The sequence below is a fragment of the Alligator sinensis genome, unplaced genomic scaffold (assembly GCF_000455745.1).
Source record: "Alligator sinensis unplaced genomic scaffold, ASM45574v1 scaffold240_1, whole genome shotgun sequence".
In the NCBI taxonomy this organism is placed as follows: Eukaryota; Metazoa; Chordata; order Crocodylia; family Alligatoridae; genus Alligator; species Alligator sinensis.
In genome coordinates, this window is record NW_005841902.1 from 3,688,639 (window position 1) to 3,710,215 (window position 21,577).

General features: G+C 38.7%; 1 protein-coding gene across 7 annotated transcripts in view; it reads left to right on the top strand.

Annotated features, from left to right (window-relative positions):
* The window catches only part of AGTPBP1 (ATP/GTP binding protein 1), a 126,351-nt gene that overhangs the window by 50,578 nt on the left and 54,196 nt on the right, over positions 1-21,577 (top strand). For 6 of the 7 annotated variants that reach the window (XM_025197692.1, XM_025197689.1, XM_025197694.1 and 3 more), the window contains exons 4-15: positions 233-363; positions 3,893-3,960; positions 4,623-4,686; positions 5,002-5,163; positions 5,640-5,771; positions 9,021-9,114; positions 10,726-10,763; positions 13,496-13,704; positions 15,394-15,571; positions 16,973-17,070; positions 18,348-18,464; positions 20,452-21,161. In XM_025197692.1, the coding sequence (XP_025053477.1) occupies positions 233-363; positions 3,893-3,960; positions 4,623-4,686; positions 5,002-5,163; positions 5,640-5,771; positions 9,021-9,114; positions 10,726-10,763; positions 13,496-13,704; positions 15,394-15,571; positions 16,973-17,070; positions 18,348-18,464; positions 20,452-21,161 (2,001 nt within the window). The remainder of the gene's footprint in view (positions 1-232; positions 364-3,892; positions 3,961-4,622; positions 4,687-5,001; positions 5,164-5,639; positions 5,772-9,020; positions 9,115-10,725; positions 10,764-13,495; positions 13,705-15,393; positions 15,572-16,972; positions 17,071-18,347; positions 18,465-20,451; positions 21,162-21,577) is intronic. The other variant, XM_014517354.2, reaches the window with a different exon arrangement.

Here is a 21,577-nt window from a genome sequence, read left to right on the forward strand (position 1 = left end):
AGTGCTAGTTTTGAGAATGAACTAAGTATAGGAAATACTTCTGGTTTTACTGTGTAATTGTAGAAAAGCTATTGATCTAAGCCTGGTTCACTAAAGAGCTAACCTTGTCTGCCTTTAACTAAAAAAAAAAAAAAAAAGCTGGGGTTGGGGGATAACTACTTTGTTTCAGCTCAGAAAAAATTCCAAATGCTGGTGTGTAAATTAAAACAAATATAAAATATGTTTCTTTCAGTCTCGCTAGCAATTCTCGGATTGTGGTGCTGCTAACACAACTGGAGAAGATCAACTCAGAATCCTTGTTAGTAGAAGCAGACACTGCCAGATATGTTACCTCAAAGATCCTTCATCTGGCTCAGAGTCAAGGTAATTTTCTCTCTGAACTATTTTCCTGTTATGAGCACCCTTTCCTCCCCTCCTACACTTTATCCCAAAACATGTTAATTGTATTAACAGTGGGCAGTATTACAGTGGCTGGTATTAGGGGTGCATCGATAGAGATTCTTGGGGCTAATACCAATTGCCAATATTCAAGGAGGCATATTGGGCCATACCAATCTAATATCTGATACAGCTGCCTCCATGTGTTAAGTCTGTTGTGGTGGAAGTGGAAAGGGGGGGGGCAGATCAATGCCTCCTGCGGTGCAGGAGGAGGGGACAGGGGCAGGCTGTACCCAGGGGGATGGGGGGAGGATGGAGGTGCAGCTCATGTAGGGGGCATCTCCCGCCACTGCTTATACTCCACAAGGGCAGGGTGTGCCCCCTGTATCTGTGCGGGGCAGGTGGGCTGGAGCTGGCGCTGCGCTGTGCTCTTCTTGGCGGGGACTGGGCTCAGAGCGGGCACCAGTGGAGCTGGGAGGGACTGCAGCCACCCCAGATTTTGCCACAGCTCCACTCCCAGCCCTGTGACACCAGCTCCCTGGCTCAGCCTCAGCTCTTCCCAGTGCGTGGATGGAGGCGGGACATGGAGCTAGGCTGCACCTGGTGGCGTGGGGCTGGGAGCGGAGCTGTAGCAAAATATGGGGTGGCAGGCCCCTCCCAGCACCTCCGGTGCCCACTCTGAGGCTCTTCTGGTGCTGCACGGGGCTCTTCTTGGCGGGGGGAGGCTTGGAGCGGGTGCTCCAGCCCACCTGCCCACCCTGCACAGATCCCCAGGGGACATTGATCTACCCCCCCCACCCCTCCTTTCCCCCTCCCTTTCCAGCTTACCAGCCGGAGGCAACTCTCTATACTGTTGGCTCTGCTTTGTGCTGTGCTGTGGCTGCACGCAGCACGGCCATTTATTGGCCAAATTATCTGGCCGATATCCAGTATAGCAAATTTTCTTTATATCAGTACCAATGCAATATCGGACTGATGTATCAGTGCACCTCTAGTTGGTATGGTATAAGAAGTTAAAAAGTCTATACTAGAATTATTGCAGTTCAGCTATTAGTCTGGCTATGATTGGCTTAGACTGGCTAGTCTGGCTTTTGATTTTAATCGCAATAATCACTGGCATGTGGATTAGTGGTTGACTTTATCCTAATGTAAACTTTTAAGTTTCTTTTGTTTTCTGAAATGGCGGCTAGGGGGCAGCAGAGAACAGAGGTTTAGGATTTGCTTTTTAAGTAATATATAACTGGGTCGTATCTGACTAGTTTATAAATATGAGTTTATATGAAAAAATGTGATGTGGAAGTTTGTTAGGTTCTTTTCCCCCCCCTCCTTATGCTCTGCGGATTTTATATTTCAGTAAAACTAAACTGCTTGCAATACTGTAACCCTTTTTGGTGTGTATTTTAAGTAGACAGAAATGGGTAGATTTAAAAATAATCTCTGAGTAACTGTATGGGTGGCAAAAAAATCTCAGAGAGTAAGTGGAAGGAAGAAAAAATGGGAAGAAAGCATGGAGGATTTGTATAAAAGCTGACACTTAAAAGACACTTAAAAGAATTGAAGCTCAAGTGATTTTCAGTGGGAACCTTCCTGTTCCAAGAAAAGAAGGGGCAAGATAATGAAGATCAGATGGCTGAGAGACTGGTACTGTCAAAAAGGCTTGGAGATGGTTTGGTCATTAGCATGTATCCATGGTTACTCTAAAAGAAATATGCTCCATTTGAGTAAGCAGGTAAATAGCCTTTTGGTATCAAGTTTGGCAGGATTGATAGGAGTTTAAAGTAGGAAACCAGGAGAAAAAAATTAGGAGAAGCCCGAAAACTTCCATAAAGGGAATACATATATGATGAGAGGAAAACTGAGTAAATGAGAATTTCTTCAGGGACAAAGGACCTCTAGAGACTGGAAGAGAAATGGATACTAGCACCATTGATAAAAGTAGGAACCAGGTGGGTATTACTGTTGAACAACTGACTACCTGTTCTAACTAGAAACTTGGGTAAGGTCAGGCAGAAATGATTAATATGCCTATACACTAATGTAAGTAAAATGGAGAAGCTGGACTCCTGCTGGGGGACATAAAAACAGATGTTATAGGAATAATACCAACTTCATAGAATGATAGTTGCCAGGGATCCTGGTTTTTTGTGTTTAAAATCCCCAAATCTCTGATTCAAACACCCCAAATCCATATTTTTCTGCACTTAAAATGAAACGCCACTAATATATATATATCAGTTGAACACAATCTTTTATTGTTATATTTACAATTTTAAAGCAATTTGGAAGCCTACCAGTGCCACAATCATTAAAATAAAATTTCGTTCTAAATACCTATATATTTTGATTTTTTTTTTTTGTTTTTTGTTTTTTGTTTTTTTTTTTAAATCATGGAAAATCAGAGCTCCCCCTGCCCCCTTCACTCACCAGGATGCAGGTCCAGCTGTGGCTCCACCCTCCCGCCTTGTTTTGTGGTGCTGAGCAGCCCTGATATTTCATTGTCCCTCACTCCCAAGCCATAGCACCCCCACCCCAGCCTTGCCAGTGCCGCTCGTTCCTGATCCACAGCCCTCCCAGCCCTACTGGTGCCCTTCACTCCTAACCCACAGCCCCCTATCCCCCCAGCCCTACTTGTGCCCTCACTCCCAACTCACGTCCTGCCACCCCCCCCAGCCCTGCCAGTGCCCCTCACTCTTGACCCCTGCTCCCGTGGGGTGCCCCAGCTACAAGGGCTATGGGACCAGGGATCAGGGCCTGCAGCCCCCCGTGCCCCCCAGCAGTACCTGAGCCCTGTCTGTCGCCCAGGGGAGGTGGCAGCTGCTGTGGCCAGAGCACAGCACCGAGCCCGGCTCCCCCTCCTTTTGGGTGGCACAGTTCATGGAAGCATTGTTACATTTTATCAGGAGATTCACCTGGATAGCTTTGCATCATTAGCTTCCTAGGGATAATGCAATCTAACCCTTGTTATCAGAACTTGGATTTGAGCACCCAGGTTAACCTTTGGGTATGTGTAGATACCTGCAAAATCAGACTTAAATTCCTCTGTCCTCACTGGTGCTGCACTTGCCAGTGGTACGTCCAATTGGAAATACTTGTTATGTCCTTTTGGATACCTGAGGAAAATTCTAAGATGACTTTGGAGGACTGTCAGCATTTAAATGATACCCGCATCCTTGCTGCAAAGTATCATTTAGGATTACCAGCATAAATGAATGTCACACTGTGGTTTTCATTCATACCCCACACCAAGTTGGTTAGCCCAGGTCAAAACTGGGTCCTGGAGTGATGTATGAAAGAATAAGTTAAAAGCATAAGCTAACTTTCACATCTAAATCAGTTTGCTCACTCTAAATGTTGTTATATTTTTATCACTTTAACTCACCCCTTCTTTATGGGTTGTTTTTTTTTATATAGCTTAGACTTCCTAAATGTGGTATCCATTTTCTACACAGAAAACTGACCAAATACCTGTAATGCAAAGCCATTAAAAGAAAAATGGTCTTTCTCTGACTTTCAGAAAAAACCAGGAAGGAAATGACTGCCAAAGGTTCCACAGGAGTAGAAGTTATCCTCTCCACTTTAGAGGTGATGCCCTTTATTTGTGTGTGAGTTATATAATGCAGAGTATAAATATTGGGCTTTAAATTATTATGTATACCTTTCCCAGCCCACCTACCTCCATAGTATGCAAGTTCTGTTTTGAGAAGTACCTTTACAAGTCCTACTTCAATAGTGCTTAAGAACATGACAAACTTGAAAAATTCAAAGAAACTGTTTATGAACTGGCAGACAGAATATTATTTAGATATCTTGTTCAATCAAGATCTAAAAGCTTATTTAAGTGATTTGATTGACATATATCTCAGAGTTCCAGTTGCCACTTATTATTTTCTTGATATTAAAACGATGCATGTGACTCAAGTATCTGTAGTGTATCTGAAGTTCTTGTTAAAGCAAAATCTTTATAAGTAGGATCTTCAGAGTAAAAGAAGATATGTATGGGGGCACAATGGCTTTGTGTTTCAAAACCTGGTATCATTGAGTAGTAGAAAACCAACCCTCTCTCTTTAGGCATAAAATAATGACTTTCAAAGGGTATGAGGAAGTGTAGAGAGCAAGCATGAAAACATAGCCCTATTTTAGTTCTACGAGGAAAAAATATTAGCTTCACAAATGCAACAAAGATAAATATGTGTGTAGTATGAAGTATTTGAAACTGAAACTTACAGAATATTATTTCGTTTCAGAATACCAGAGATCTTCAGACTACTCTAAACATATTAAGTATTCTCATTGAGTTAGTATCTGTTGGTAAGTTTTCATCAAGTGGCAATTTGATAGTGTGCCTATATTTTCTATAGATTAGTGCCTCAAATAAAAGTATACCTAAGACAGCTGATTTATACAACTTTATTTTTTGAGATTAAAATAATGAAAATCTAGTTCATGTATAATATTTATAAAAATTGGTTTAATCATTTGCCTTACTAAATGTATAGTGCCAACAAAGTGCTTGGGAATTTCAAGGTGGTATGATGAAAAAGCTTCTGTTCCAAAGAGTATCTGACCTTGAATACCTTAATATTCTTTGAATATTTTTATACTTCTTTTTTTCTTAATTTCAAGGTGGTGGTCGCAGAGCTTGCATTTTAGTTTCTAAAGGGGGGACACAGATCTTGTTGCAGTTGCTTTTGGGTGCCAGCAAAGACTCTCCACCAAATGAGGAATTAATGGTGCAACTTCATTCCCTTCTTGCAAAAATTGGTCCAAAAGGTAATCACAGTAGAGGTAAATCAGCATTTTAACTGTTGATATTTTGCCCACATAATATTCTTCAACTGGTATAACTAACTTTTTTAGAATATTTTTTCAGGACAAATACTAGATAATTGCTTTCATTATCATTCTGAGTAAACAGAGATGCAGATATTGAAGATCTAAATTTCAAAGTGACTACTAATGCAGGTGCCTCAGTTTTTGAGTGCCCAGCCAAGTAGAGAAGACCTGACTTCAAATTGCTGAACTTCTCAGGTTGGATTTAAGCATATTCAGAATTACTAAATGTAATCATGTTGACCAGAATGGAAAAAGAAAATTAAGGAAGTGATGGACTGGACAAGGGGAGAATGATGAGGGATAAGAGATGAACAACTAGTTTATCTTTCTACTTTTAAGCAAACTTAAATATATTTACATTATTCCCCTTTTCCCCCATTTGGCTAAATCAAAATCAAATTCAGACTTTTTGTTGATTTTTATTTCAGATAAAAAGTTTGGAGTTAAAGCCAGAATTAATGGAGCCTTAAACATATCATTGAATTTGGTGAAACAGAATTTGCAGAACCATAGGTTAATACTGCCATGTCTCCAAGTACTACGGGTTTACTCTACCAACTGTAAGTATTGCGGAGCATTCAGTTATTTTTCCATACAACATCAAATACTTTATCCTGCAGTGTTTAAAACGTAGGATATAAATATTTGCTTACAATTACATGATTATAATAAATTGCTTCCTGAAAACTGAACAATGTATATCCTTTTGCATTAAAAAAAACTGTAGCAACAGCTATAGTCTGCATGCTTGCTACAATTTTATTTTTTTTAATCAATTCTCTTTTTCAGTGGAGCTATTTGCCAACTTTTTCATTTTGTATGAATGCTGACGTTAAATGTTTTAAAACAGTACCGATAAATTAATTGACTTATTTATAAGCATTTATTGGGATAAGCATTCTCTTGTGTGTGCGCTCATAGTACTGCCTTTTTAAATTACCTTGCTACTTCATAATTACTGCTGATTTAAAATCTTAACCAAGAAGCTGTCACTTATTTCTCCTTAGGGAGCATTTGTATTTGCTTCAGTAATTTTTCCCTTTTACTGACTGACTGTGAACATTTATCAGGGGAAATGCTATGATAGAGTATTGTGCATCCATCATAGTCTGCTTCAGTGTGTCTACAGCAGGGGTGGGCAATTATTTTGGGCAGAAGGCCGCTTACTGAGTTTCGGCAAGCCACCGAGGGCTGCATGACAGGCAGCCCAGGGCAGATGAATATTAATTTTCTAAATTTTTTAGGAGCCCCACAGGCCGGATAGAATGGCCTGGCAGGCCACATCCAGCCCCTGGGCCACATTTTGCCCACCCCTGGTCTACAGGCAGCAGAAACTTGGATCACTGGCTTTTGGTGAAAACATTGCAATGCTCACTGTGCCAGTATTGCAAGAGCAGGCCATCAGTTTGGAGTTGCTCCTTCTGAGGAGTGAGTCACCATGGCTGGTTTTGATGTTTTGGGTTTTTTTTAATTTAAATTTTGCATTCCAAATGCTTATCTTAACAAACTCATAGGAACAAAGGCACATTATTCAGAAGGAATTAATCTGAGATTTTGTTTTGCAGCATGGCTTCCATGAGCCACTGTGCACCCATGAAGTTGTGGCATGTTTAATGACACAGCTTTGTTTATAGTAATCTACTTTATATGATGCTTTAAAAGGGAGACGTTAGTAGAGGATATCCTAATGACTTAGTTGAGAGGCAGCTTGCTTCACTGAATAGGGGACTGGACTGGGACTCAGATCTACCTCTTTCCCCTTTTAGCCCTTTTTCTTATTTATTAAGATTGTAATCCTCCTTGGGTATAATAATGTGTGTAGTATCTGGAATACTACTGTTAATGATACAGACTCTAAGGGCACCTATACACAAGCCGTGAGGCTGCTCCGATGTGGTGTAATTAATCAAGTCTGCTGGAGCTTGGTAATTACCACTCTCCAGCAACCTCCAGCATCTTGTGCATCAGCATCCCTGTGCTTAAAAATGATGGCGGGGAAGCTTTATCTAAAGCTCATTGGACAAGTTTTAGATAAAGCATCCCCACTGCCATTTTTAAGTACGGGGATGATGATATACAGAAGTCGCTCCAGGTGCTTTAATTAGAGAGGCGCTTAGAGCTGCTCTAATTAAACCCCTCCGTACCAGCATTCCCTCTAAGTTGTGCGGTGTGCGTGGCTGCGCAGGTGCACTCATGCCATGTAGCTTAGAGTGAACGCTGCTCCTTACTCCCAGAACACATGTATAAATGCCCTAAGTTATTAGTAAATAAAGTTGAATTACTGTTTCATGTATGACTACTAAAATAAGTTCTTTCCTCTTGGATTGCCCTCTTGATACCCATGTAAAGAATTTTTTTTTAAATGAACCAGTTTTTTATGCACCTATGTTTGTGTATCACTTGTTTCTTCACGAAGCACCACATTTGAGAATAAGCACATACACTCTGTACCTTCTTCAGGGCAGACCACAGGTCCTTCATTAACTCCTTTTTTACTTCTCTAATTTACCACTTCACTGTCAGCTGCGGGTTTTATATTGTAATTCTACTCTTTTTATCAGGAACTACTATACAGAGACTAGGTGGTACTGGGATAGAAATAATGGGCACTTATACATGTGCTCTGGGAGTGGTGGGGAGGGTGCTTTAATTAGTGCGGTTCCGAGAGCTGCTCTAACTAAAGCGCAAGCCATCATTTTTCAGCATAGGAATGCTGATGCATGAGACACTGGAGTTCCCTGCAACACAGTAATTACCACGCTTCAGCAGACTTAATTAATTGAGTCTGCTCTGATGAGCTGTAATTACAGTGTGTCAGAACAGCCTCGCTGCTCATGTATAGGCACCCAATACTGTTAGTATTTGGGCTTCTGACAACAGGACACCTCTGTCCTGTTGCTGAAGGACCCCTTTAGTCATGGAGCCTAGAAGGTTTGCCAGTGCTAAGAGGAAGATAGCTTCTTAACTGACAAAGCATAAACTTGAAGGAAGGAAAACTTTTTATGATACATCTTGATAAGAAAGGAGGTGAAAGCATATATTGAAAATAACGACTTCTGTTGTTATTAACATTAAAAAATTGGGAGAGGCTTCAGTGTCCATGTGTACTACCATGCCTCTGCCTGTGCCACTGTATATTTTCCCACGTGGTATCTACTCTCCTGCACCTTCCTAGAAGTGATTCTTCTGTCTCTAAAGTAGATGATGTCAGTAAATTTCTGCTTTTTTTGAAACATTTGCCTGCACTTCCTGATGGCTTACCAAACCCATTCAGATACCCAACTCCCACCTCTCCCCAACAAAAAAAAGAAGAAAAAACCTACTCCCAAAACCCACAAGCCTTGGTGATAGCCCTGGTTGCTGTAGTATATACAGACTACTGAATTCAGAGATCCAGTAAATAAACAAACAATTAAATAAGAGTAATATATCAGTAAATGTGTGTTCACTTGCATAAATAAGTATAGTTTTTATTTCAAAGCATACTAGTAAATACCAGAAATATTTTGTAACAGTAACAACTTGGGACTTCATTAGAACACTCATGGGGTTTTTTTTTATGAAGGGGTAAGGAATGGTTAGGTATTTGAGTAGTATCAGGTATGTACATTAACAAAATAAGAACTAGTAAGGAGCTGCTTTAGCCCGATTTGTTGTCTTATTTCAGCACAGTAATGGACATAATCTAAACCCACTTGTATATTTACTTGCCTGTATTTTGGTTGCTAAAACCAAATAGTTAAGTTAGAACTATAATTAGAAATATTTCAATTTCTATCATTTTTTTTTCCAATTTTTACTCCTTTCAGCTGTAAATGCAGTATCCTTGGGGAAAAATGGAGTTGTGGAACTGATGTTTAAGATCATTGGCCCTTTTAGTAAAAAGAACACTGGCCTTATGAAGTGAGTAAAAGGGGTTTTATTTAAATATATTATATGCAAAAAACTTTAAATGCTTTTCAAAATTTATTTTTGAGGAAGAATTTTTTTAATCAAATTCTCCTTCAGACTTCACTGTTAAATGCTGGGACAAAACCCCTAAATCTTGGATTCTATAAATACCACTTATTTCCAAGCTATGATATTAAAATACCTGGTTATTATGCCATGTAATGTACAGAAATTGTCTCTTACTTGTGCATCACTCCTACATACAAAAAACTGCTCACAGCCTTCCCCAGATCACTTGAAACATTTTGAGGCAGTTTCATCAGCATTAATTTCTTGAAGTTTTGCTTCAGTGTTATTCTAAAAACACATTGCAAATATATTTCTTGATATAGTGCCGTGTCATCTTAGAGAGCCATTGGGTTGACAGGTAGTCAGGCTGTTACTATTATAGTTAAATTGATATAAACTAAAAAGCAAAAGGAAAATGCTTGTTCCTCATGTCTCAGGTGTTACAATATGCAGTTTCTTTAGAGCAAAGACTCATAATATGAAGGCACCATGCAATTTAGTATATGTATATGAAACTTTCAGTGGCATTCTCAAATAATACTTCCTTGATTCTTTAGTTTGTTACTGAATCTTGGGTAAAAATAGAAAGGCTGGCCTGCCTTTAACATTCGATTTCTCAAAAAATAGTTCGGAATCATGCTATCTCATTAATTTGTGCCTGACTATTTTAATACCATGCTTTTCTTGTAATCTACCTCCTTTTTGAATTGTACATCTGTGCAACAGGAGGCATCGGTTGCGTACCAAATAACCATGTCGCACGTACTAATTTCATTGTGCACGTAACAAGTATGTTTTACATTTTAAACCTAATGCAGATGAATACGGTTCTTACAGTTCTTGTGAATATAGTTTTTACAGACTACTTTGATTTATACAAATGATTTATTCCTTTTTTTTGTCCAAGAAAATTAAAACGTATGAATATAATTCCTTGATGTTGTTGAGCATGTTTTTCCTAGCATGCAACTACTATTAGTCAAGGACTAGGTGTAGTCTGCCCATCTTTGCCAAGAGGTTAAAAAGAATGTAGTTTTTACATTCTGAATAATAGGCAAGGGCTTCTAATGTAGAAATATTATTTTGTATTTGCTTAATAGGAATATACAAATAACAAATTAAGAGTATTGATCTATAACCAGTTTTCTTAACCATCAGTTTTGCCAAAACAGTGTATTGTAGTGTTACATAAGTAATTTGTTACATTTCAAACATTTCTTTAAAAATCAATTCTTTAAAAATAATCTATAATTTTATAATGTTCAGTTATGTGAATAGGACTTAAGATTGCGGGTATCATCTTTGTAAGAGCTTTTAAAGTTCATGTAACCATTATATTGGTGTTTCTAACTTACATTATCTGATTTCAAATCTAGAAGAGATGCATGACATAGAATTAAATGTTTTGAGGAAAAGCCTACATAATATTAATACAGTCAAGGTAGTCTTTGGGATGGTTGCTCAGGAAGTCAGTTGCTTATATTTTTATGGCTTTACAATGTTGTAGATTAAGTTTACTAGTTCTTTGTTGTTTGTCTCTTGTTATGTTGACAGGGTTGCTTTAGACACACTTGCTGCATTGCTAAAATCAAGTAAGTGTTTGACTCCTAGATGATTTCTGTTAGACTATATATTTTTAAACTAAATTATTTTGATTGAAACCAACAACAAATAGGAAACTTTAAGTGAAAATTTCATCTTTAATGTTTTGTGTTGTATTTCAATATTTGCAGCATGTGTAATATTAACTGTCTCTAACCAGTTGGGTAGCAGAGAGTCTACCCAACTTATGCAAAAACTGACTTGGACTCTGTGGTGAGGAAGTATCCTTTAATAGCTGCTTAGCTCCACCCTTCTGCAGTGGGTGGCTGTGATTCTCACTCCCATGAATTGTAAATCAGGGTGAAGGCAGATTTCGCCAAATGTATACCATCTCCTTTAGCCCGGCTATGATGAAATGAGCTTACATGCCTAAAGAAAGTATCTGATACTAGCTTTAAAATAAAGATTACAAGTATAGAAATAACAGGGGCCATTCTTCTCCAGTGGCTAATTGAGTCTGGAAGGATAAATGCTAAGAATTTTCTCTCTGCTAACTTTCCAATAAGCTACAAGCTATTATTTCCTTCCCTCACAGTGAATCTGTGTGTACTATCGTAGTTTTAGAATAGCAGTAAAATGGGTAGGAGTTGTAAGGTGACCAGGATTTCTAGATAATCATTCTAGGGTACAACTGGAAACTTACTTGTGTGTGGTGGTCTCTGTCTCCGTTTGTACTGAATTTTAGTCATTCTCAGGTTTGATCAACTTCACAGCCTTTATTACTCCCTGGACTTTTATAGTTGTAAGTATTTTTCAGGATTTCTTGCAGAGAAAAAGCCAATAGAAGGAAATATCTCAGAATAATAGTCTGCTACTGTGTAAATGCAAAGTCAAATCTGAGGTCTATGGAAAACTAAGAAGCCAACATACCTACTTCTTTCAAAGCGGGAAATTTTGATTGATGATGGTCCATTATGTAAATTAAGAGACCTTAGAAGAAATAAATGTAAGCAAAAGTGGTTCCCTGGGGTCCCGAAGGCCTTTTGGCATTGTGCCTCTCTTCCCCCCTGAGGCATATATGTATTTCACAAAGTATGCATTTTTGGTGTGTACAATCTCGTTTTGTAAAATAGAAAATTCAAATTTAAAAATAAGTGGAAATGGCTTTCTGAACCTTTATTTTATAAGTCTTTACAGGCAATCAGCATAATATAGTTGTCATTGCAAAACTGTTTTGTAACGCCTTTGTTTTTCTATTACTGGTATCTCTGAAAATCTTTTGTTTTTCATTGAAATAACCAATTATTTTTGCCTGCAGGAGGTATTTTTGGGGTTTGGGTCATTTCAGTCAGTTATGTTTTGGATCTTGGACAAAATCTGGCAGTTAAAATCAGTTATGTATTTAATGGAAATGGCAGAACTGCAAAAGTTCAAGTTAACTGGAGAACTGTTTTTATAGAGGTACAATGACTTGGAAAAATTGGTGGTTTGAGTTTATAGAAATACTACACGGCAGTTCTTTTTTTTTTTAAAAAAAAGGCTACATGGAGTATGGGCAATAGAAAAACATGTGAGGCTTTCATGCTTGCATTGTTCATATGCACACAGGTAAACATATAATAGGGATATGCACATTTGCTGACAGTTTGCTAGTTGTATTTGATTTTTGCCTGTTAGCCAAGAAACTGGAAACTTTTTTTTGTTAACCCTGGTAATTAAATCCAATGTTAAGTTTGAGAAATGAAGGAAACAGATTAAGAGAAGTATCTCAAAATATCTCTCTTATGTCTATTTTCTTGTTAAATATAAAAAATACTTAAAATTTGTGTGGGAGTTAACCTGGAGTGTACAATACACATTGTACATATTGGCATGTTAGGTGTACATAGTAAAATATCCTTATTGAACTAGTATAGTATGTGAATAGTAGTTTTTTGGTAGTAGTCTTTTTCAGAAATTGTTTCCATGATAAAAATCACATCTGCACTTACTACTTGTTAATGTCTATTGTTAAAAAAAAAAATTGAGAGTTATATAAACCCGTGATGTTTTGTTTCTCTTTTGTTTTACTTTCAAGTATCCATTCAGCTTGTTGTCCAAACCAATTTTATTTCTTACCTGGAGCTTTAATAAAAATATATGTAGCTTGATAGTATCAGCTTCAATTTCAAATGTTAACTTGGAGCATTAAAAATTAAGTTAAAAAGAAAACATCTGCAGAACAACCATAGAAGTACTGCCAGTCACCACCACATCAATAGAAATATATTGCAAGTTAACTAACATCAGGAAATTGATCTTTGTTCATAACCTGTGCTCAGTTACAGCAGAGAAGTATGTTAAATGTATTTCAGTATTGGATTGGATAAAGTTTGTTTAGGCAAATTTATATGAGTGTTTCAGAGTGACTTACTTCTTAGTTTTGTGATCTTGATAGAGAAAACAATTGCAGCCATATGGCTTGATTTCTATGAAATGGGAAAATTTATATTCTTGGACTTTCCCTATCTCTATTAATGGAAGATAGGGAAAACTGTATGAAGGTGACTGGAGGGCTCTCTCCTTAACATTTATTATTTATTATGAATCATTTTATTATTTTTATCATTATTTTATTATTATAATTTATTCATTATAATTCATTCATGATAAAATACAACATCCTAGTTTTTAAATTTGATGCAAAATTATAGTAATATTTTCAATTGCTAATATCCTTTCATTATACTCTAGCAATGCTTAATTTGCCTCCTTTAATTTTTTCCTTATTGTCAATCTTAAGAAACAAATGCCAGGAGAGCGGTCGACAGAGGATATGTCCAGGTGCTTTTAACAATTTATGTAGATTGGCACCGCCATGATAGTCGACACAGGCACATGCTAATCCGAAAAGGAATCTTACAATGCATTAAAAGTGTTACAAATATCAAATTGGGAAGGAAAGCCTTTATCGATGCAAATGGAATGAAAATTCTTTACAATACTTCACAAGTGAGTTGAATTCCTTTTTATATTTATTTATTTGCTATCATTGCACATGAAAGTTTTGCATACTATTCAGTTGTTACAGGTATTATTTTATGAATTCTCAGTTACCTTTTAGAAAACAAATGCTTTACTGTAAGATTTGAGGCATAGACTGACTAAATTATTTTGCAGGCCTTAATTTCTTATATTTTATCAGTTTATAATTTACATCTTGGTAAAGGTATTTGGTACGGGCAACCCCTGCTTAACACTGTTTCACTTAGTGCTATTTCGCTATAATGATAATTTGAAATCACCCCTTCCCACCTCCTACTTGTTTGGCTATCCACTTTGAATAAAAGTGGTTATGACTGTTGGTGTGTACATGGGGCATATCCCTGACAAGCCCATATGTGCCAGAGATGTGTGTTTCCCATGGGACAAATAGCAGCAGCACATATTTGTGCTGCTGCTTTTTGTCCCAGGGCACGCCCCTGCACACGCACTCGGGTGCACAGAAAAGTGACTTGGGTGGTATAGGGGAGGCTGGGGCCAGCACCTGTGCTGGCATTACCTGGAGTCCTGGTGGCTTCCTGGGGCAGCAGCAGTGCCAAGCTGGCATCTTGGAGCCTGGCTGGCAGCCGGAGTATGGCTCTGGCCAGCCAGGCTCCCTTTCTGGCAGCATACACTGTTGTCACGTGCACCATGACACATTTTTTGGCAGCAGGTTTTTTTGACACTGGGATCTCCTCGTGTCAAAAAATAAACCCCAGCCACACTGCTAACAACACAGTGAATAGTTACACATGCACTGCATGTGGTTTGCGGCACCTCAGACTTCTTTGAGGTGCTGTGAACTGCACTTGGGTACTTGGGATGCGCCCAAGGTGGGTTCTTAAACATGCCTATGTGATAGGGCCTTTCTTGGGATACAGGTGCTACTCAGACTTGCTTTGGGGCTCAGATGGGGTTTTGGGAGGAGCTGGGCTCCTAGCTGTTCAAATGGGGAAGTTCTGAGCAAGCACAAAAGCAGAACTGTGGGTGCCAATGGAACTCATTGGTTCCAAAAAAAGGAAGGTGCCTGGTGAATGTTACTTCTGAAAAGGGGTTTTTAATCAGTTTGGGGCTTGGGTACCTAAAGTCAGCCTTGGTCCTGCTTTGGGCATTTCAGTCCTCTTTTGGATTTGGCCCTAAGATACTAACTCATTGCTCTCTTGTTCTGTGTGGTACTGTGCTGCTATGTCATGAGAATTAGATTTATCTTCTGTATTTGGTTTCACTCCTTGGCTTATCTAAAATGGGAGAAATGGTGATTGTGATTTAGCTAATATCTCATGCTATTCAAAAGTAACTCAGATTACTGAGGAACAGGTTTCAAATTCAAGAAGAAACAGTCTACAAACTAATAAATGGGGTATTTTTATACAAATGTGAAACAGAGTTGGCAGAAGATCTACAAGTTTCAAAAGTAGCAAACAATACTGCTTTATAGTCCATCTATTTAAATCTATTATACCTTAGTATATCTTTTTGTATTAAAATGACATTTTTACTCATTTTTAGCAGTAATAATAAATTTTCCATCTTCTAATTTTGTGCGCAAAACTATGTATGTACGTAAATATATGTATAATGCTATATGTTTTTAAAAAACTGGTGTTTTGCTTTTTGAAAACATCTGTTATTTTGTGACTCTCTTTTTTTTTTTAATAGGATTGCCTTGCAGTACGTACTCTTGATCCACTTGTCAACACATCCAGCCTAATAATGAGAAAATGTTTCCCTAAAAACCGTCTTCCACTACCAACAATTAAAAGTGCTTTTCATTTTCAACTCCCAGTTATTCCTACCAGTGGTCCTGTGGCTCAGCTCTACAGTTTGCCTCCAGAAGGTACAGTTACTTTTAATGCATTGGCTCTGTGTATATCTAACACTGCTCTTGGTTCCATGAAATCAGACCTGATTAAACATTAATTATCTAGTCTAGGGGTCACCAACATTTCAGAGTGACAGGTCATATGCTTGTGGTATGGACACTGTTGTAGTCTACCAATCTTTCAATTATGCCACCAATCCCTCCACTGCTATGTCCCCCTCTGCTTTCTAGGTGCTGCCAAAAGCCATGGGGAACAAGAAATTTAGTGTGAGGGCACAGAGTAAGAGGCTTTAAGTGTCTTCTTGTAACATGGCTCTTTTAAATGGCCTCTAGTGCAGCTTCTTTAAAACTATAAACATAGAAATATTATGGTCAGTAAAGAAAATGAGACAAGAAGTTTAAAAGAAGAGATGTACAAAATAGCCCCACCCCTTATGCTACATCTATTTTTAACTTTTACAATGATTAAATTAATATTTCACGAGTGACAAATACAACAAACAGCTTATTTTCTGTGGAGTGGCTAAACCATAATAATATCAAATGTATTAAATAAGTGCAAAATTCCTGCTCTGAAATATAAACAATACTCAGTATTTAAAATGACACAGTGGGGGGCAAATTTTGCCATTTGTGGAAGAAGGTACGCATTCACTGAAGTTTGTGGATAGTGCCCACTTATATTGGCATTGTGTTTTAACCTAAATCATATCAAGGAAACAGTTGTAATGTGTTGGTCTCAACTTATTTTCAGTTAAAATACATGAAAAAATATGGTAATGAAGAAGATTATCCTAGGCCTAAAGCCAGTAATGCCAAGCAGTTGGAGAAACTACTTCAGCTGCTTTCCTGTGTGATTTTTAGCTGCCTTCAGAATTTTTGTATTGCTTGTTCCTAGTTTCTAGGATAAGAGACTTGGCTGGGCAAAAGGAGGTATAGCAGCAAAACTATACGCAGTCACTCCTTAATTACCAGGAACATTGTGACGGGAGGGCATGACAGTTGGTAGCTCATGGTTTGGAGGAGAGTTAAAGGTAGCTTAAGCTCACATTCCCTGTGCCTGAGCTATGCTGAACAGAGAAGTCCTGAATCTGTGCAGCTGGTCAAATCTTTCATTTATCAAATCTTGTTCTTACAGGTGCATGTTGTTTTGGTTTTGGCTTTGTTTTTTTAATAGGAAAAACCATTTGCACAGAAATTTTAATAATAGATTCTGCAATATCAAATGAGCTTTCAGTCTTTGATAAATCTGGTTGTAGTAGTAGTGTTCATATGATTTCATAGGAATTGTATTCATATATAGTACTAACAGATCTCAACTGGCGAGTGGAAAAAATTTCACATTACATTTTTTTTCTGGGATGTACATGTAGAAAACATACATCTGCCTTACTTATAGAGCATTTTATATCACAGTGGATGACGTAGTAGATGAAAGTGATGACAATGATGACATTGAAACAGAAACAGAGACTGAAAATGAAAATGAAGATGACAAGGACCAGCATTTTAAGGTAAGCACTAGACTCAATCAAAGGGAGAACTCATAGTGTACAATACATTTTTAGTTAAAAAGTTTATTTTTGCACTTTACCACATGTTCAAGAATTAAAGAGATGTCAATAGTGATTCCAGCCATAATTTCCAAAGGGTCCAGATGGAATTTGTACAGATAGCCTGTTGGAAGTTCATGGAAGTTGAATGTCTAACTCTCCTATGGCTTTTGAAATACCAATTTTAGTAGTTAAAGTTTGTGTTTAACACAGACTTAAAATCCCTTTGTTTCATATTGCCCTATTTGAACACCTCTTATTATCTGCAGATACACTTTGTTGGAGCTCTCCCTCCCAAGCTCAAGCCCTATTTTTCCCACATGCCATCTCACATGTAGATTCTCTCTAACTTTCAGGTGGTCTTTCTGCCCTCTCATATCACTGAGCCCCTCTACTACTCATACCCTCTAACACACTTAGTTTTTGAATAGGACAATGGTACACATGAATGCTTATCAATATTTAAAAGTTGAATATTGTAAGGAAATGAGATGGGGATTTACATGTTATGAAGTGAGAGGAGTCCAGCTGAAGGAAAGCATAAGTGCAATCTGGGTAGCACTATGTGGTATAATTCAAAGGAATGTACAAGAGGGGTCCAACTATCCAGGGCTGCTGCATGTAGTAGGGTGATGCTCTAGGGCAGGGTTTTTCAACCTTTTTAAATAAGTGTACCTACCCCCGGGGGGGAGGGTGCGCGCATTCGGACATGGAGCACAGGGGGAGGGAGGCCGCCGCATGCAAGCTTCCCGGTCCCCGCTGCTTCTGGCTGCCCTCACCCCGCCACGGCCCTTCTTCTGGGAAGCAGTGGTGCAGTGTGTTGGGTGGTGGTGCTCCATCCCTGCCCGCCCACTCGTACCCCCTAGGGCCTTCCCAGATACTCCCAGTTGACAACCCCTATTTTCGGGAATCTCTCTCTGCTCTTTGGGTTTTGTATATATGAGAGAGCCACCTTTCTTTTTTAGGATAACCCTATGTTTCTTCCTTAGGGACTGTTACCTCATTCTGTCCTGCCTGTACATAATATACATGTACATAAGTAGAAAATTGGTAACATATATTTGAACAACAGCAGCATTTTCTGAAGACAAATCAGAATTATGTTCTAGTATTAGTACCATGTATTGTTAACAGTTATTTACTGTATGACCTGCTGTAAATTTAAGAAGTTTTCTATAATTGTTTTAGAAGTTTCTTCATTTTTGGATGTACAATTAATATTTTTGTTGTTGCTCCAGAATGATGATATAGAGACAGATATTGATAAGCTGAAACCAAAGCAAGAATTGGGACGACCCATAGAAGAACTAAAAATATATGAACAGTTTTTCCCGGAACTTGCAGAGAACTTTCAGGTAAAGTATGTTGGCATTTATGAATTGTAGTACTGTAATACTTAGCTGAATTGCAGTCCATTTTTTCTGACTTTGTGTATCAACAAGATTGTTTACTAAACATCAGATCAGTTTTCTGTGCAAAACTCCTGAGGATAATGGGTTAATTTAGATGACAGAAGACATTATTTTAAAACTAAAGCATTGACCGTGGGTCACTGTTTGATGTTCAGAATTTTTATTACAGGTAGTGTTAGTAAAGGAGGGGGAAAATAACCTTGACTCAGCACTGAACCTGTAGAGCCCTAGCATAGAAAATAACCCCCTCAGTGGAATATGTCTTATATGCCAGTTATTAAAGTTCTTTTGTTTCAAGCTCTTGTGTATGAATAATTTTTAGAGCAAGCTTCTTTTTTTTATGAGCAACTAGATACCCAATAGGGCTGTGCGAAATTTCACTGTCTGTTTCATTTCGATGCTATTTTGACTCGTTTCAAGCTCAAAACAGCAAAATCAAAGCGAAACAAAGAGCGTTGAAATAGCCTTGAAACAAAACGAGGCTAGTCAAAACGCTTCAAAAGTCAAAATGTTTTGATCATAGCACTGGGGACAGGAAGTCAGCCCAGCTGGGTTGACATCCCATCCCCCACGCTAGCTCACCTACCTCCAGTCCAGGTGTAAGAAAGAGACCATAACCCATTTGAGTTACAAAAATGAGACTTGGGTATTAGGGCTGTGCGAAACGTCACTGTTCTGTTCCAACTTCAGTTTCAAGGTCTGGATTGAACAGTGTTTTGAACTGAATTTCATTTCGAGTCGAAACAGCCTGTTTCGCTTCGTTGAAACAGTGAGGCTGTTTTGATGCTGTTTTGACATTTTGCCCAACCATCGGGCTGGGGAAACTCAGCCCAACTAGACTGAGTTCCCATCCCCAGCCGCGTGATTGCGCCAGGGGCGGGGAGTCAGCCCAGCTGAGCTCCCTTTCCATTCGCCGCACTAGATTGCACTGGGGTCGGCGAGTCAGTCCAGCTGCGTTGCCTCCCCATCCCCCACATTAGATCGTGCCCGGGGCGGAGAGTCAGCCCAGCTGGGTTGACTTCCCATCCCTGGCTCTATCTAGCACGGGGGATGGGGAGGCAACCCATCTGGGCTGACTTCCCGCCCCCATGCTAGATTGCACTGGGATGGGAGTCAACCCAGCTGGGCTGACTTCCCGCCCACGGCGCAATCTAGTGCAGTGGAATGGGGAGGCAGCCCAGCAGTGCTGACTCCCTGCCCCCAGGGTAATTGTGGGGCTGGGGATGGTTACTCAGCCCAGCTGGGCTGAGTTCCTTTCCCTAGTGCGATGGTCCCGTTGAGGAAACAAACTCAGCCTGATGGTTGGGCAAAACATTGAAACGGTGAGGCTGTTTTAATGAAGCAAAACAGTGAGGCTGTTTCGACTCAAAATGAAATTCAGTACAAAACACTGTTCCATCCAGACCTAGAAACTGAAGTTGGAACAGAACAGTGCCATTTCGCACAGCCCTAATACCTAAGTCTCATTTTTGTAACTCAAATGGGTTATGGTCTGTTTCTGACACCTGGATTAGAGGTAGGGCAAAAAAGGGAAGGAAAATCACATTGTTGAACTATGCTTATTCTTTGTCAGAAAGGACTTTATTTGCTGTGTGTTTTACATAGTGCACAGTACCTACCATCTTAATTTAATGATGTCATTTAAAAAGTTCTGATTTGAAAGTTTTGCAAGCATTGGTGCCTCATTAAGCTGGTATTTTGGGATTTCCCTTTTGGACAAGATGAAGTTTTACAAAGTTGCTGTGACTGTAGTTTGTCTGCCTGTCTTAAATAGAACAAAATTTTCTTTAGAGCATCCTGGATGGCCTGTTCCAAAATATACTTCCTTTAAGGAAAAAGAACATCGCTGTCAGCTTACACAAACCAACTTCTAAGAGCTTCAGAAGTTTCCTAATCTTTATTTATTTATGTATTTATTTATTTTATTAAGGAATATGACCTAGTCTCCAAGGAACCAAAGCCTTTTGCATCTGCTACAAATCTAGGTGGACCTATTGTTGTTCCCACAGCAGGAGAGGAGCACCCTGCAGAAGCGAATCAGTCAGTAAAAGGAATTGCTGTGAAGGACCACAGTTCCTTACAAATGGAGGAATATAATAAGAGACCATCTTTTCTGGATCTGCCAAAGAAAGACCATAACAAAGATAGTTTACAGCTGCAAAATGATCAAAAGAAATTGCTTTCATCCTGTCAGTGTCTAAGCCAAGAAATTGTGAAGGGCTTGGACAGAATCACTTTGCAGAATACTTCAAAAAGTGAACAGTATTACAGTACAGGTTGCCTAATAAAGAAAGAAAGTAAAACTAGCCTAACCACCCCCGCTTGTAATAAACCTTGCCAACATGTTTCATCTTGTGGAAGTGGCCTGTTTGAGGGACCGTCAGTCCAGCTAGGGAAGCTGTGCTGCACTGGAGTAGATCCTGATGAAGAGGAGGATTCCAGCTCTCATTCATCAGGAGAGCAAGTGCTGCTTGAGGTGCCTGATATGTTGCCACTCCACAACCCCGATCTTTATATTGAGATTGTGAAAAACACTAAGTCTGTCCCTGAGTATTCAGAAGTGGCTTACCCAGATTACTTTGGGCACATTCCACCTCCGTTTAAGGAGCCAATCCTAGAAAGGCCATATGGTGTTCAGAGGTGAGTTGGTATATTCCTTCAAGAATAATCATTGTAAGAATACAAATAGGAAGTTACTCTTCAATGTGTAAATGGTACTGTCTTATTTATGATTAAGACTTGAAGTGTTTTCAAAGAATCCCTTTGAAGACAATTTTATGACTTTCTTAACCAATTTGAAGTGGTTAGTACAATCAGAAATCTGACGTTTAATTTTTGTACGGTATTTTCAGCATAAATTTTGTATTTAAGCTTTCTAAAGATTAAGCTGAAAAAAAGCACCTTTGTTATATTTAGGAATATGGACATGTAAACTTAAAGTACGAACATGGGCTGATTTGCAAAATTGTTTAGTAAAATGTTTTTAAAGCAGCAAATTAGTGAATTATAAATGATTTACATTCCTAGTTTCATTCTAGCCTGTAAATTAGAAATAT